The 13,435-nt window shown below is 40.5% G+C and overlaps 1 protein-coding gene across 10 annotated transcripts in view; it reads left to right on the forward strand.

The window, feature by feature from the left end:
- Positions 1–13,435, forward strand: part of PHKB (phosphorylase kinase regulatory subunit beta) — a 240,712-nt gene that overhangs the window by 214,610 nt on the left and 12,667 nt on the right. The window contains exon 27 of one of the 10 annotated variants that reach the window (XM_032255601.1): positions 6,432–6,621. The exons of the other annotated variants lie outside the window; for them this stretch is intronic. Coding sequence (XP_032111492.1) covers positions 6,432–6,606 — 175 coding nt within the window. The 3' untranslated portion in view covers positions 6,607–6,621. Of the gene's footprint in view, positions 1–6,431; positions 6,622–13,435 lie in introns of those variants that run through there. 10 annotated transcript variants of the gene reach the window in all.

Genomic DNA, 13,435 nt, shown 5'->3' on the forward strand with positions numbered 1-13,435 from the left:
ATCTCGGCTCACCGCAACCTCCGCCTCCTGGGTTCAGGCAATTCTCCTGCCTCAGCCTCCTAAGTAGCTGGGATTACAGGCACGTACCACCATGCCCAGCTAATTTTTTGTATTTTTAGTAGAGACGGGGTTTCACCATGTTGACCAGGATGGTCTCGATCTCTTGACCTCGTGATCCACCCGCCTCGGCCTCCCAAAGTGCTGGGATTACAGGCTTGAGCCACCGCGCCCGGCCTTGTTTCTCTCTTTTAAAAGTTAATTATTATTAAAGAGATTGATTGATTGGTCACATTTTAATGCCATATTCTTCTTGGAATGCCAGCATTCACTAGGCTGAATGGACATAAGAAATAAGAACATTTACCTTAATCATGGTGTATCTTACCCAGAATTGCCTTGCACTGTGTACGCTTTTATCTCTTGTTTAACTACTCTCCCTTAGTGTTTTTTGAATTTTATTTATTTATTTATTTTATCATTTTTAAAAAATATATATTTTATTGCATTTTAAATTTGGGGGTACATGTGAAGAACATGCAAGATTGTTGCATAGGTACATACATGCAATGTGGTTGGCTGCCTTCCTCCCCATTACCTATATCTGACATTTCTCCCCATGTTATTCCTCCCCAGTTCCCCTCCCCCTGCTGTCCCTCCCCTAGTTCCCACTGACAGACCTCAGTGTGTGATGCTCCCGTCCCTGTGTCCATGTGTTCTCATTGTTCAACACCCACCTAGGAGTGAGAACATGTGGTGTTTGATTTTCTGTTCTTGTGTCAGTTTGCTGAGAATGATGGTTTCCAGATTCATCCCTATGCCTACAAAGGACACAACCTCATCATTTTTTATGGCTGAGTAGTATTCCATGGTGTATATGTGCCACATTTTCCCTGTCTGGTCTATCATCAATGGGCATTTGGGTTGGTTCCAGGTCTTTACTATTGTAAACAGTGCTGCAACGAACATTCGTATGCATGTGTCCTTATAGTAGAATGATTTATAATCCTTTGGATATATACCCACTAATGAGATTGCTGAGTCAAATGGAATTTCTATTTCTAGGTCCTTGAGGAATCGCCACACTGTCTTCCACAATGGTTGAACTAATTTACGCTCCCACCAACAGTGTAAAAGTGTTCCTATTTCTCCACATCCTCTCCAGCATCTGTTGTCTCTAGATTTTTTAATGATCGCCATTGTAACTGGTGTGAGATGGTATCTCAATGTAGTTTTGGTTTGCATTTCTCTAATGACCAGTGATGATGAGCATTTTTTCATATGTTTGTTGGCCTCATATATGTCTTCTTTTGCAAAGTGTCTGTTCATATCCTTTGCCCACTTTTGAATGGGCTTGTTAGTTTTTTTCTTGTAAATCTGTTTTAGTTCTTTGTAGATTCTGGATATTAGCCCTTTGTCAGATGGGTAAATTGCAAAAATTTTTTCCCATTCTGTTGGTTGCCGATTCACCCTAATTATTGTTTCTTTTGCTGTGCAGAAGCTCTGGAGTTTAATTAGGTCCCATTTGTCTATTTTGGCTTTTGTTGCCAATGCTTTTGGTGTTTTAGTCATGAAGTCCTTGCCTATGCCTGTGTCCTGAAAGGTTTTCCATAGGTTTTCTTATAGGGTTTTTATGGTGCTAGGTCTTATGTTTAAGTCTTTAATCCATCTGTAGTTAATTTTAGTGTAAGGTGTCAGGAAGGGGTCCAATTTCTGCTTTGTGTACATGGCTAGCCAGTTTTCCCAGCACTATTTATTAAACAGGGAATCCTTTCCCCATTGCTTGGTTTTGTCAGGTTTGTCAAAGATCAGTTGGTTGTAGATGTGTGGCGTTGCCTCCGAGGCCTCTGCCCTGTTCCATTGGTCTACATCTCTGTTTTGGTACCAGTACCATCCTGTTTTGATTACTGTAGCCTTGTAGTATAGTTTGAAGTCAAGTAGTGTGATGCCTCCAGCTTTGTTCTTTTTGCTTAGAATTGATTTGGCTATGCAGGCTCTCTTTTGGTTCCATATGAAGTTTAAGGTGCTTTTTTACAGTTCTGTGAAGAAGGTCATTGGTAGCTTGATGGGGATAGTGTTGAATGTCTAAATTACTTTGGGCAGTATGGCCATTTTCATGATACTGATTCTTCTTAACTATGAGCATGGAATATTTCTCCATCTGTTTGTGTCCTGTCTTATTTCGTTGAGAATTGGTTTGTAGTTCTCCTTGAAGAAGTCCTTTACATTCTTTGTTAGTTGGATTCCTAGGTATTTTATTCTCTTTGTAGCAATTGTGATGGCAGTTCATTCTTGATATGGCTCTCTTTAAGTCTGTTATTGGTGTATAGGAATGCTTGTGATTTTTGCACATTGATTTTGTATTCTGAGACTTTGTTGAAGTTGCTTATCACTTTCAGGAGATTTTGGGCTGAGACAATGGGGTCTTCTAAATATGCAATCATGTCTTCTGCAAATAGAGACAATTTGACTTCCTCCTTTCCTAATTGAATATGCCTTTTTTCTTTTTCTTGCCTGATTGCTCTGGCTAGAAATTCCAGTACTATATTGAATAGGAGTGGTGAGAGAGGGCATCCTTGTCTAGTGCCAGATTTCAAAGGGAATGCTTCCAGTTTTTGCCCATTCAGTATGATATTGGCTGTTGGTTTGTCGTAAATAGCTTTTATTATTTTGAGAAACGCTCTGTCAATACCTAGCTTATTGAGAGTTTTTAGCATAAAGGGCTGTTGAATTTTGTCAAAGGCCTTCTCTGCATCTATTGAGATAAAGATGTGGTTTTTGTCTTTGGTTCTGTTTATGTGGTGAATTACGTTTATAGACTTGCATATGTTGAACCAGCCATGCATCCCCTGGATGAAGCCTACTTGATTGTGATGGATAAGCTTTTTGATGTGCTGTTGCAATCAGTTTGCCAATATTTTATTGAAGATTTTTGCATCGATGTTCATTATGGATATTGGCCTGAAGTTTTCTTTTTTTGTTGAGTCTCTGCCGGGTTTCGGTATCAGGATGATGTTGGTCTCATAAAATGATTTGGGAAGGAGTCCCTCTTTTTGGATTGTTTGTTATAGTTTCTGAAGGAGTAGCACCAGCTCCTCTTTCTATGTCTGATAGAATTTGGCTGTGAACCCATCTGGACCTGGGCTTTTTTTGGTTTGTAGGCTATTAATTGTTGCCTCAACTTCAGCCCTTGTTATTGGTCTATTCAGGGTTTTGACTTCTTCCTGGTTTTGTCTTGGGAGGATGCAAGTGTCCAGGAATTTATCCATTTCTTTCAGGTTTACTGGTTTATGTGCATAGAGTTGTTTGTAGTAATCTCTGATGGTGGTTTGTATTTCTGTGGAATCTGTGGCGATATACCCTTTATCGTTTTTTATTGCATCTATTGATTCTTCTCTCTTTTATTTTTTATTAATCTGGCTAGTGGTCTGTCTATTTCGCTGATCTTTTCAAAAAACCAGCTCCTGGATTTATTGATTTTTTGAAGAGTTTTTTTTGTGTCTCTCTCTCCCTCAGTTTCACTCTGATCTTAGTTATTTCTTGTCTTCTGCTAGTTTTTGAGTTTTTTTGATCTTGCTCCTCTAGCTCTTTCAATTTTGATGATATGATGTCGATTCTAGATCTTTTCTTGGTTCTCATGTGGGCATTTATTGCTATATATTTTCCTCTAGACACTGCTTTAAATGTATCCCAGATTTTCTGGTATGCTGTGTCTTCGTTCTCGTTGGTTTTGAAGAACATCTTTATTTCTGCCTTCATTTAATTGTTTATCCAGTCAACATTCAAGAGCCAGTTGTTCAGTTTCCATGAAGCTGTGTGGTTCTGAGTTAGTTTCTGAATTCTGAGTTCCAACGTGATTACACTGTGGTCTGAGTGACTGTTATGATTTCCATTCATTTGCATTTGCTGAGGAGTGATTTACTTCTAATTATGTCGTCAGTTTTAAAGTAGGTGTGGTGTGGAGCTGAGAAGAATGTATAGTCTGTGGATTTGGGGTGGAGAGTTCTGTACATGTGTATTAGGTTTGCTTGGTCCAGGTCTAACTTCAAGTCCTGGATATCCTTGTTAATTTTCTGTCTCGTTGATCTGTCTAATATTGACAGTGGAGTGTTAAAGTCTCCCACTATTATTGTGTGGAAGTCTGAGTCTCCTTGTAAGTCATTAAGAACTTGCTTTATGTATCTGGGTGCTCCCGTATTGGGTGTGTATATATTTAGGATCATTAGCTCTTCTTGTTGCATTGATCCTTTTACCATTATGTAATGTCTTTCTTTGTCTCTTTTGATTTTTGTTGGTTTAAAGTCCATTTTATCAGAGACTAGAATTGCAACTCCTGCTTTTTCTTGCTCCCCATGTGCTTGGTAAATCTTCCTCCATCCCTTTATTTTGAGCCTATGTGTATCTTTGCATGTGAGATGGGTTTCCTGGATACAGCACACTGATGGGTTTTGGCTTTTTATCCAATTTGCTAGTCTGTGTCTTTTGATTGGGGCATTTAGCCCATTTACATTTAGGGTTAATATTCTTATGTGTGTATTTGATCCTGCCATTTTGATGCTAGCTGGTTGTTTGCCTGTTAGTTGATGCAGTTTCTTCATTGTGTTGATGCTCTTTCCCATTTGGTACATTTTTGGAGTGGCTAGTACAGGTTGTTTCTTTCTATGTTCAGTGCTTCTTTTAGGAGCTGTTGTAAAGCAGGCCTGGTGGTGATGAAATCTCTGAGTAATTGCTTGTTCATAAAGAATTCCATTCCTTCACTTATGAAACTTAGTTTGGCTGGATATGAAATCCTAGTTTGAAAGTTCTTTTCTTTAAGGGTGTTGAATATCGGCCCCCACTCTCTTCTGACTTGTAGGGTTTCTGCCAAGAAATCCACTGTGAGTCTGATGGGCTTCCATTTGTGGTGGCACAACCTTTCTCTCTGGCTGCCCTTACCGTTTTTGCCTTCATTTCAACCCTAGTGAATCTGATGATTATGTGCCTTGGGGTTGCTTTTCTTGAAGAATATCTTTGTGATGTTCTCTGTATTTCCTGGACTTGAATGTTGGCCTGCCTTGCTAGGTTGGGGAAGTTTTCCTGGATAATATTGAAAAGTGTTTTCCAGCTTGAATTCATTCTCTCCGTCACATTCAGGTACATCTATCAAATGTAGATTAGATCTTTTCACATAATCCCATATTTCTTGGAGGCTTTGTTCGTTTCTTTTTACTCTTTTTTCTCTAATCTTACCTTCTCATTTTATTTCATTGAGTTGATCTTCGACTTCTGATATCCTTTCTTCTGCATGGTCAATTCAGCTATTGAAACTTGTGTATGCTTCTCGAAGTTCTCGTTTTGTGTTTTTCAGCTCCACCAATTCACTTATATTCCTCTCTAAGTTGTTTATTCTCATCAGCATTTCATCACATCTTTTTTCAAGGTTCTTAGTTTCTTTGCATTGGGTTAGAACATATTCTTTTAGCTCAGAGAAATTTCTTATTACCCACCTTCTGAAGCCTGTTTCTATCAATTCATCAGACTCGTTCTCCATCCAGCCTTGTTCCTTGCTGGTGAGGAGTTGTGATCCCTCGGAGGAGGAAAGGTGTTCTGGTTTTGGGTGTTTTCATTCTTTTTGTGCTGGTTTTTTCCCATCTTTGTGGACTTATTTACCTGTCGTCTTTGTAGTTGGTGACTTTCAGATGGGGTGTCTGAGTGGACGTCCTGTTTGTTGATGATCAATTTATTTCTTTCTGTTTCTTAGCTTTCCTTCTAACAGTCAGGCCCCTCTGCTGTAGGACTGCTGGAGGTCTACACCAGACCTTGCTTGCCTCGGGCTCCCCTGCAGCAGCTGCAGAACAGTAAGGGTTGCTGCCAGTTTCTTCTTCTGCTATCTTTGACCCAGAAGGAGACCTGCCAGATGTCAGTCTGAGCTCTGCTTTATGAGGTGACTTGTTGGATATACGGGGGTCAGGGAGTTGCTTGAGGAGACAGTCTGTCCTTTACAGGAGCTCAAGTACTGAGCTGTGAGCTCCATTGATCCATTCAGAGCTGCTGGGCAGGTACGTTTAAGTCTGCTGCAGCAGAACTCATAAACGGCATTTTTTCCCCAGTTGTTCTGTTCTGGGAAGGCAGGGCTTTATTTATAAGTTTCTGTCATGCTGCTGCCTTTTTTCACAGATGCCCTGCCCAGCAAGGAGGCACCCTAGTCACAGTCTGCCATCAGAGGCATTGCTGAGCTGCTGTGGGCTCTGCCCAGCTACCGTGTGAACTTCCCTGCAGTCCTGTTTTAGGGGTATAGTTAGAACTGCCTTGGCAATGAAGGCCTGCCTCTGTAATGGCGGACTGTCTCTGTAATGGTGGACTGCCTCAGCAATGGCGGGCTGCCTCAGTAATGGCGGACTGCCTCGGCAATGGCAGACCACCTCAGGAATGGCGGACACTTCTCCCCAACAGAGCTGGATCATCCCGGTTTCAGCTGTGCTTGCTGTGAAACTCTATCCAGAGCATTTCAGATTGCTGGTCTTTGTGGAAGTGGGACTGGCTGTGTCTGATCACCTGGTTCCCTACCTCAGACCCCTTTTGTTTTCAGTTGAATGGGCGACTCTGTCTCCCAGGCATTCCAGTCACTAGTTGAAACGGCACCTGGATTTGTTTGAGATTTTGTGCAGAGACCCACTGGGCCAGCTGAAACGGCCGCACTGAGGACTCATGATGCTTTTCCCCCCGGAATCTCCTGGTCTGGCTGCGTTTCAGTCCCCTGTTTTTCAGTTGAACGGGTGACTCTGTCTCCCAGGCATTCCAGTCACCAGTTGAAAAGGTGCCTGGATTTGTATGAGATTTTGTGTGGAGACCCGCTGTGCTGGCTGAAACAGCCACTCTAGGGGCTCGTGGCACTTTTTCACACAGTATTCTCCTGGCCTGGCTCCCTGTTTCAGTCCCCTTTTTATCAGTTGAATGGGCAACTCTGTCTCCCAGGCATTCCAGTCACCTGTTGAAAAGGTTTCCAGATTTGTGTGAGATTTTGTGTGGAGACCCTCTGTGCGCTGGAGACTTGTGGCACTTTTTCACCGGAATCTCCTGGCCTGGCTCCCTATTTCAGTCCCCTTTTTATCAGTTGAACGGGCGACTCTGTCTCCCAGGTGCTCCAGTCACCAGATGACTGTGTGAGTTTTTTGTGCAGAGACCCGCTGCACCAGCTGAAACAGCTGCGGTGGGAGACCCTTGGCACTCCTCTGGCTAGGAATCTCCTGGTCTATGGGCAATAAAAATCCGCCTGGAAATGCAGCGACCACTCACTCTCCACGCTCTCACTGGGAACTGCAATCCAGAGCAGCTCCTACTCAGCCATCTTGGATCCCCTCATTTTGTTTATTTACATTACCCACTACCTCAATTGCTTTTAAACCAATAGCACCATGTATCTGTTCCCTTTTATCCAAGGTGAATCTTGCCAAGCAATTTCATCAACTTTACTGCTATCAGGCACTCCGGTGAACAAAATTAACCTGCTCACAGGAATGGTATTCTGGTCTGATAATGATTTGATTTGCTGTCTCATTATTGATTTGTGCTCCAGCTTTCCTGTTGAAATAGATCAAGTTCCTGACAGGCCCATTACTGTAAAGACCTCCAATCAACTGCTTTCTGCTGCAGGTCTGTCAGTCAAGCTTTACTTAGAGGTAAACACAGAGGATATATGTTATCAAGCCTTTTTCATCTCTGCTTTTCATACTGCCAGGACATCCTCTGTAAGCAATTATGATCCAGATGTACCTTGTCCTCTGATGCCTGAAACTGTGTCTGTGAATCACACATTTGAAGCTTAGATAGGGCCACTGTTGTCATAGATAGCAGACTATAACATTGCTTATGCACTAAAGGAAAGAGAAAATAATTACAGCATGAAGCTCATTAGCATGGTTCTGATACTCATTCCAAGGTCTTTGGCATTTGATATGAGGTAAGGAGGTGAGATGATGAAGCTCTCCTACGTCTATTCTATTGTGATTGAATCAGTGATAGAGTGAGTCCACATCCTTTAGTCACCAAACAGAAAGCTCAGTTTGCCTCATCAAGCTGTAACCCTCCCCGTATATTAACATGAATCAAGCGAAAAGGTTCCTTCTTGCTGCGTTCCCGTCTTCCGTCATTTGATGTGTCAGTTCTGGCTTCCATAACAAAATGCCACAGTCAGCAGGCTGGAAAGGCCAAGGTCTGGGTGCCTGCTGATTTGGTTTCTGGTGAGGGCTCTCCTCCTGGCTTGCAGATGGCTGCCTTCTGTGTCCCCTGTGTCCTCTCATGGAGAGAGAGAGAGCTCTCTGGTGTATATTCTCATAATTATGAGTACTAATCCCAGCATAAGAACCCCATGACCTCAACTAAACCTAATTACCTCCCAAAGGCCCCATTTCCAGATACCACCACAGTGGCATTAGGGCTTCAACGTATGAATTTGGTGGAGGAGAAAGAAATCAGTCCATAACACATGGCTTAGTTAAATGTTTGCACAAAATCATTTAATCATTTGTTTAACAGCAAACTTAGCACATCCTTCTGTTATCTTCAAATAATCTTAAAATAATTATTTAAAAAATTAGGGCCGGGCGCGGTGGCTCAAGCCTGTAATCCCAGCACTTTGGGAGGCCAAGGCGGGTGGATCACAAGGTCAAGAGATCGAGACCATCCTGGTCAACATGGTGAAACCCCGTCTGTACTAAAACTACAAAAAAATTAGCTGGGCATGGTGGCGCGTGTCTGTAGTCCCAGCTACTCAGGAGGCTGAGGCAGGAGAATTGCCTGAACTCAGGAGGCGGAGGTTGCGGTGAGCCGAGATCGTGCCATTGCACTCCAGCCTGGGTAACAAGAGCGAAACTCCGTCTCAAAAAAAAAAAAAAATTATTTTTTGCCAAGGATCAGTTCTATTTTGTATGGCATCTTTTTTTTCCAGAAAATGTCAGCTGGTCGGCTGCAGTGGCTCATACCTGTAATCCCAGCACTTTGGGGGGCCAGGGCAGGTGAATCACTTGATCCCAGGAGTTTGAGACCAGCCTGGGCAACATGGCAAAGCCCCTTCTCTACAAAAAATTAAAAATTAGCTAGGTGTGGTGGTGCATGCCTGTAGATCCAGCTACTTGGGAGGCTGAGGTGGGAGGATCACTTGAGCCCAGGAGGCAGATATTACAGTGAGCCAAGATCACACCACTGCACTCCACCATAGGTGACAAATAAGACCATGTCTCAAAAAAGAAAAAGAAAGAAAATTTCAGGTGTTCTGATTTACTGCTGGTGTCAGATTTCCATGTACTTTATTTCATACTGTACTCCTTCACTGGGCATATCGGAAAGAAACATGCCAATACACACACTGCATCCTTACTAACCTCCAAACGAGAGCATTCTTAAAAGGATAAGCTTAGTCTCAGAACTGTCTGAGGAATGCTAATAACCCTTTTTGCACTTTTCTAATAGTCCCAAAGAATTGATTGTCCTTAAGTCAAACCTGGATACATATGAAGGTTGCTTTGGTCAGTTGTGTGTATCTACCGCTTTCTCACTTGCTCATTAGCAAGTAGAGCATCTCTGGCTTTTAGACATACTGAGTGTATAAGGCTCTGGCCCATCCATAACCTTCATTATTTTGACCTTCACCTTTCCTTTCTTTTCCCCCTCCCCTCCCTTCCTTCCTTCCTTCCATCTCTTTCTTTCCCCATTTTGCATTTAAATGCTTTTTGTACTGACCCAGCGCAGTGGCTCACGCCTGTAATCCCAGCACTTTGGGAGGCCGAGATGGGTGGATCACGAGGTCAGAAGTTTGAGACTAGCTTGGCCAATATGGTGAAACCCTGTCTCTACTAAAAACACAAAAATTAGCCAGGTATGGTGGCATGCACCTGTAATCCCAGCTACTCAGGAGGCAAGAGAATTGCTTTAACCTGGGAGGTGGAGGTTGCTGTAAGCCGAGATCCCACCCTTGCCCTCCAACCTGGGTGACAGAGTGAGGCTCCATCTCAAAAAAAAAAAAAAATGCTTTTGTACTAAAATGATCAAATCAGATTTTATGGCCTTGTCATTGGGAATTGTGCTCCTTTATTAGTAGTCCTACAAATGGATAAATTGTCTTTGATATTCTTAACTCTGTTGTTCCTTGGTAATTTGCTTTCTGTAGATTTCTGACAGCTATTAATAGTTTTGTAGTTTATGTCTAAGGCTGTCTTGCTGTTTTTATTTGAAGACTTCCAAGGTATAAAAAGATTAGTTTGGTTGGGCACAGTGGCTCATACCCGTAATCCCAGCACTTTGGGAGGCCGAGGCGGGTGGATCACGAGGCCAAGAGATCGAGACCATCCTAGTCAACATGGTGAAACCCCGTCTCTACTAAAAATAAAAATAAAAAATTAGCTGGGCATGGTGGCACACACCTGTAGTCCCAGCTACTCGGGAGGCTGACGCAAGAGAATTGCTTGAACCCAGAAGGCGGAGGTTTCAGTGAGCCGAGATCGCACCATCGCACTCCAGTCTGGGTAACGAGCTAAACTCCATTAAAAAAAAAAAAAAAGATTAGTTTGACCAACATTTTTAATGAATAAATGTATTTTAATAATATGACAGATTATATTCATTTGTGCTTGAACAAGTGAAAAAACCTTTCTTTGGTGATTTTTGAGAGCAGTGTTTTCAATAATTTGCCCACAGAACTGCTGAGATTTTGTAAATAGAAGAAAGTCTTAAAAACATTACGGTCTCCAGCTATCTTTGTGTGGTACTAAGGATTTTAAAAAGATAAATGTGATAAATGATATCTAGTTTTAATAACTCAAATTAGTGGCAGACTTTAAAAAATAAGCCTTTCAAAAATAAAAATGTTACTTATTTTAGAAGATACCTCCTGAATTTAATTGACTGTGGCACTTGCTTAAGGAACTCCAAAACTTGAATTAAAAGTTTATGTTACCTTCCTCTAAACTGAGTTTAAGAAGTCACATAACAAGAGTTTACTAACATTTTATGACTCTTTAACATTTCAAAGCCTTTTTATAGACATTATTTGTTCCTCAAAATAATTTCATAAAGTAAATTCAATGAGTAATAGTGTTCCCAATTGAAAAATAACTTGACAGTGCGGCACGGTTGGTAAGTGACAGAATTAGTATTTAAGTTTGTCTTTCATTATTAAGAATTTTAAGTGTATAATAATGGAATTATTTAGTAAATTCGCATATACCCATTATTAAGTGGGTATAAGCAATGCTTAGCTATTTGTATTTGCTATATTTGCTTTATCTTTTATTTTGCTGTGGTATATTATAAAGCAAATCCCAGACATTTAACATTACCTGTGAAAATTTTAGTGAGTACATATCTCTAAAAAAGGTTATTGTCTTAATAATCCCAAAACCATTATCATCTCCACCAAAATTAGCAGTAATTCTTTAATATCACTAGATACACAATTCTTATTGAAATTTTTCTGGGTTATCCCCAAAATGACGTTTTACAGTTGGTCTGTTTTTGAATCATGATACTAAACAAGGCTCGTGGTATTAGTGGTTATGTCTCTTAAATCACTTCATCTACAACAATGACTCCCACTTTCCTTTTCATTCCATTGACTTGTTGAGGAGACCAACAGGCAGGTCTTTAGATTTTTAATTCAGTATTCCTTCTGTTATTCTAAGCTGCCTCAAATATAAGTTTTAAATCTAAGTAAAGAAATGAATAAAATACATAAATAAAATAAATAGAAGACAATTCTATGCCTAGTCTATAAAATAACAATATACCCCTTCTCTACTAAAAATACAAAAAACATTAGCTGGGCATGGTGTCACGTGCCTGTAATCCCAGCTACTGAGGAGGTTGAGGCAGGAGAATTGCCTGAACCCAGGAGGCGGAGGTTGCGGTGAGCCGAGATTGCGCCATTGCACTCCAGCCTGGGTAACAAGAGCGAAACTCCGTCTCAAAAAAAAATAATAATAATAACAATATAACTTTTTAGTTTAAAGAAGGGGCCCACTGGGTAGTTTATTGTAACTAAAATATTGCTGTAACAGCTAATTTCATAAGCAACCTTAGCATCAAAGCATCTAAAAGAATTATGTTCTTGTTACTTTTATGCTTGTGTAACATTTTGGCTAAATACAGTCAATAATAATGAGGATGATAATTATTATTGGGATGATAAGACTAAGAAAGCTTAGTCTTTGCCAGTAACATATGTAGTGCAGTTTTTCTTTTCGACTTACCAGAGAAATAGAAATGAAAAATCTTAATTCTGTTACGTGTTCTGTTGTTGCATATAACAGGAGGCTTTCAGGTATTTGTTGTTTGTAAATACTTCATCTTTATTGCTCTTACCAATGAACAGCTATTAAATATTCATTACACAGTATTTCTAAAATATTAGTACGTTTCATCCTTGTGTATCTCTCATGCCTTTATAATCCATCTCAGTATTACCCTAGACTAAACTCCCATCTTCTGGAAATGGCAACAACAGACAGTAGGGGAGAAGGTAGGAAGTGCTGAGAGTTGTCTTAGCTCCGGGCAGTGGAGGTTAGAACCGTCACAGAACTTGATACATGTTACCCTGTGGCTTATGGCCTGGCCCAGCAGGCCTGGTTGGTACCCTGTCTGTCTCAACCGTGAAGGCTTAGCATTTTTTCTTACTGTCCTCTACACTGAGAGATGTTAGTCATCCCATGAGGATGCATCACTGTTGTTTTGCAAACCAGCATTGGCAGAAAGGACTTTAATCTTTTCAATACCATCGACCTAACATTTTCATCTCTGTACCTGCAATAGCCTTGTGGGTTGCCTTTCAAGGAAGAGTATCAAGAGAAAGAGAAGGCATGGGAGAGAAAGGCAGCATGGCTGAATAAAGATGTATTCTTTCCAGATGCTCAGTTGTACTGCCTCCGTTATGCAGTGTTCACGGAAGGATTTAAGGATGAAGCATAGGAATCTGCTGTGTAAAACTAATTCCCTGACTTTTCCTAATGGTGTGTAAATTTCTCATTCCCTAAAGCACAGTATAATTTCCAGAATTTTCTTCATTTTCATAACTAGTTTATCTGAGTTTTGTCCTCAGAATACAGTAAATGAAAAAAATGAGATGAATCTACAAAAATGCTTTTTAAAACCTTCTCAAAAAATTATTTACACATAAAATAAATATTTTGGCTCTTCTGCAACCTATTGGTTAAAGTACATCTTTAATGTACAACTACAATTAAGTTATAACTAATTCTGTCCTTATATTTCAAAGACAGGTACTTGTCTGTTTCCTCTCACCCTAAAGGAATGACTACAAAGTAAAGGAAATTGGTTAAAAAAAAAAAAAAAAAAAAGCTTGAGATTTCAGAGAAAGGAACATTTACATAATAGCCTATCTCAGTCCATTTCTTGAAATGCATTGTTTCTCTTTCTCTCTTTCCTTTTTTTTTTTTTTTTTTTTTTTTTT

Source organism: Sapajus apella, unplaced genomic scaffold (genome assembly GCF_009761245.1).
Source record: "Sapajus apella isolate SASKATOON/1434 unplaced genomic scaffold, GSC_monkey_1.0 scaffold90, whole genome shotgun sequence".
Taxonomy (NCBI): Eukaryota; Metazoa; Chordata; class Mammalia; order Primates; family Cebidae; genus Sapajus; species Sapajus apella.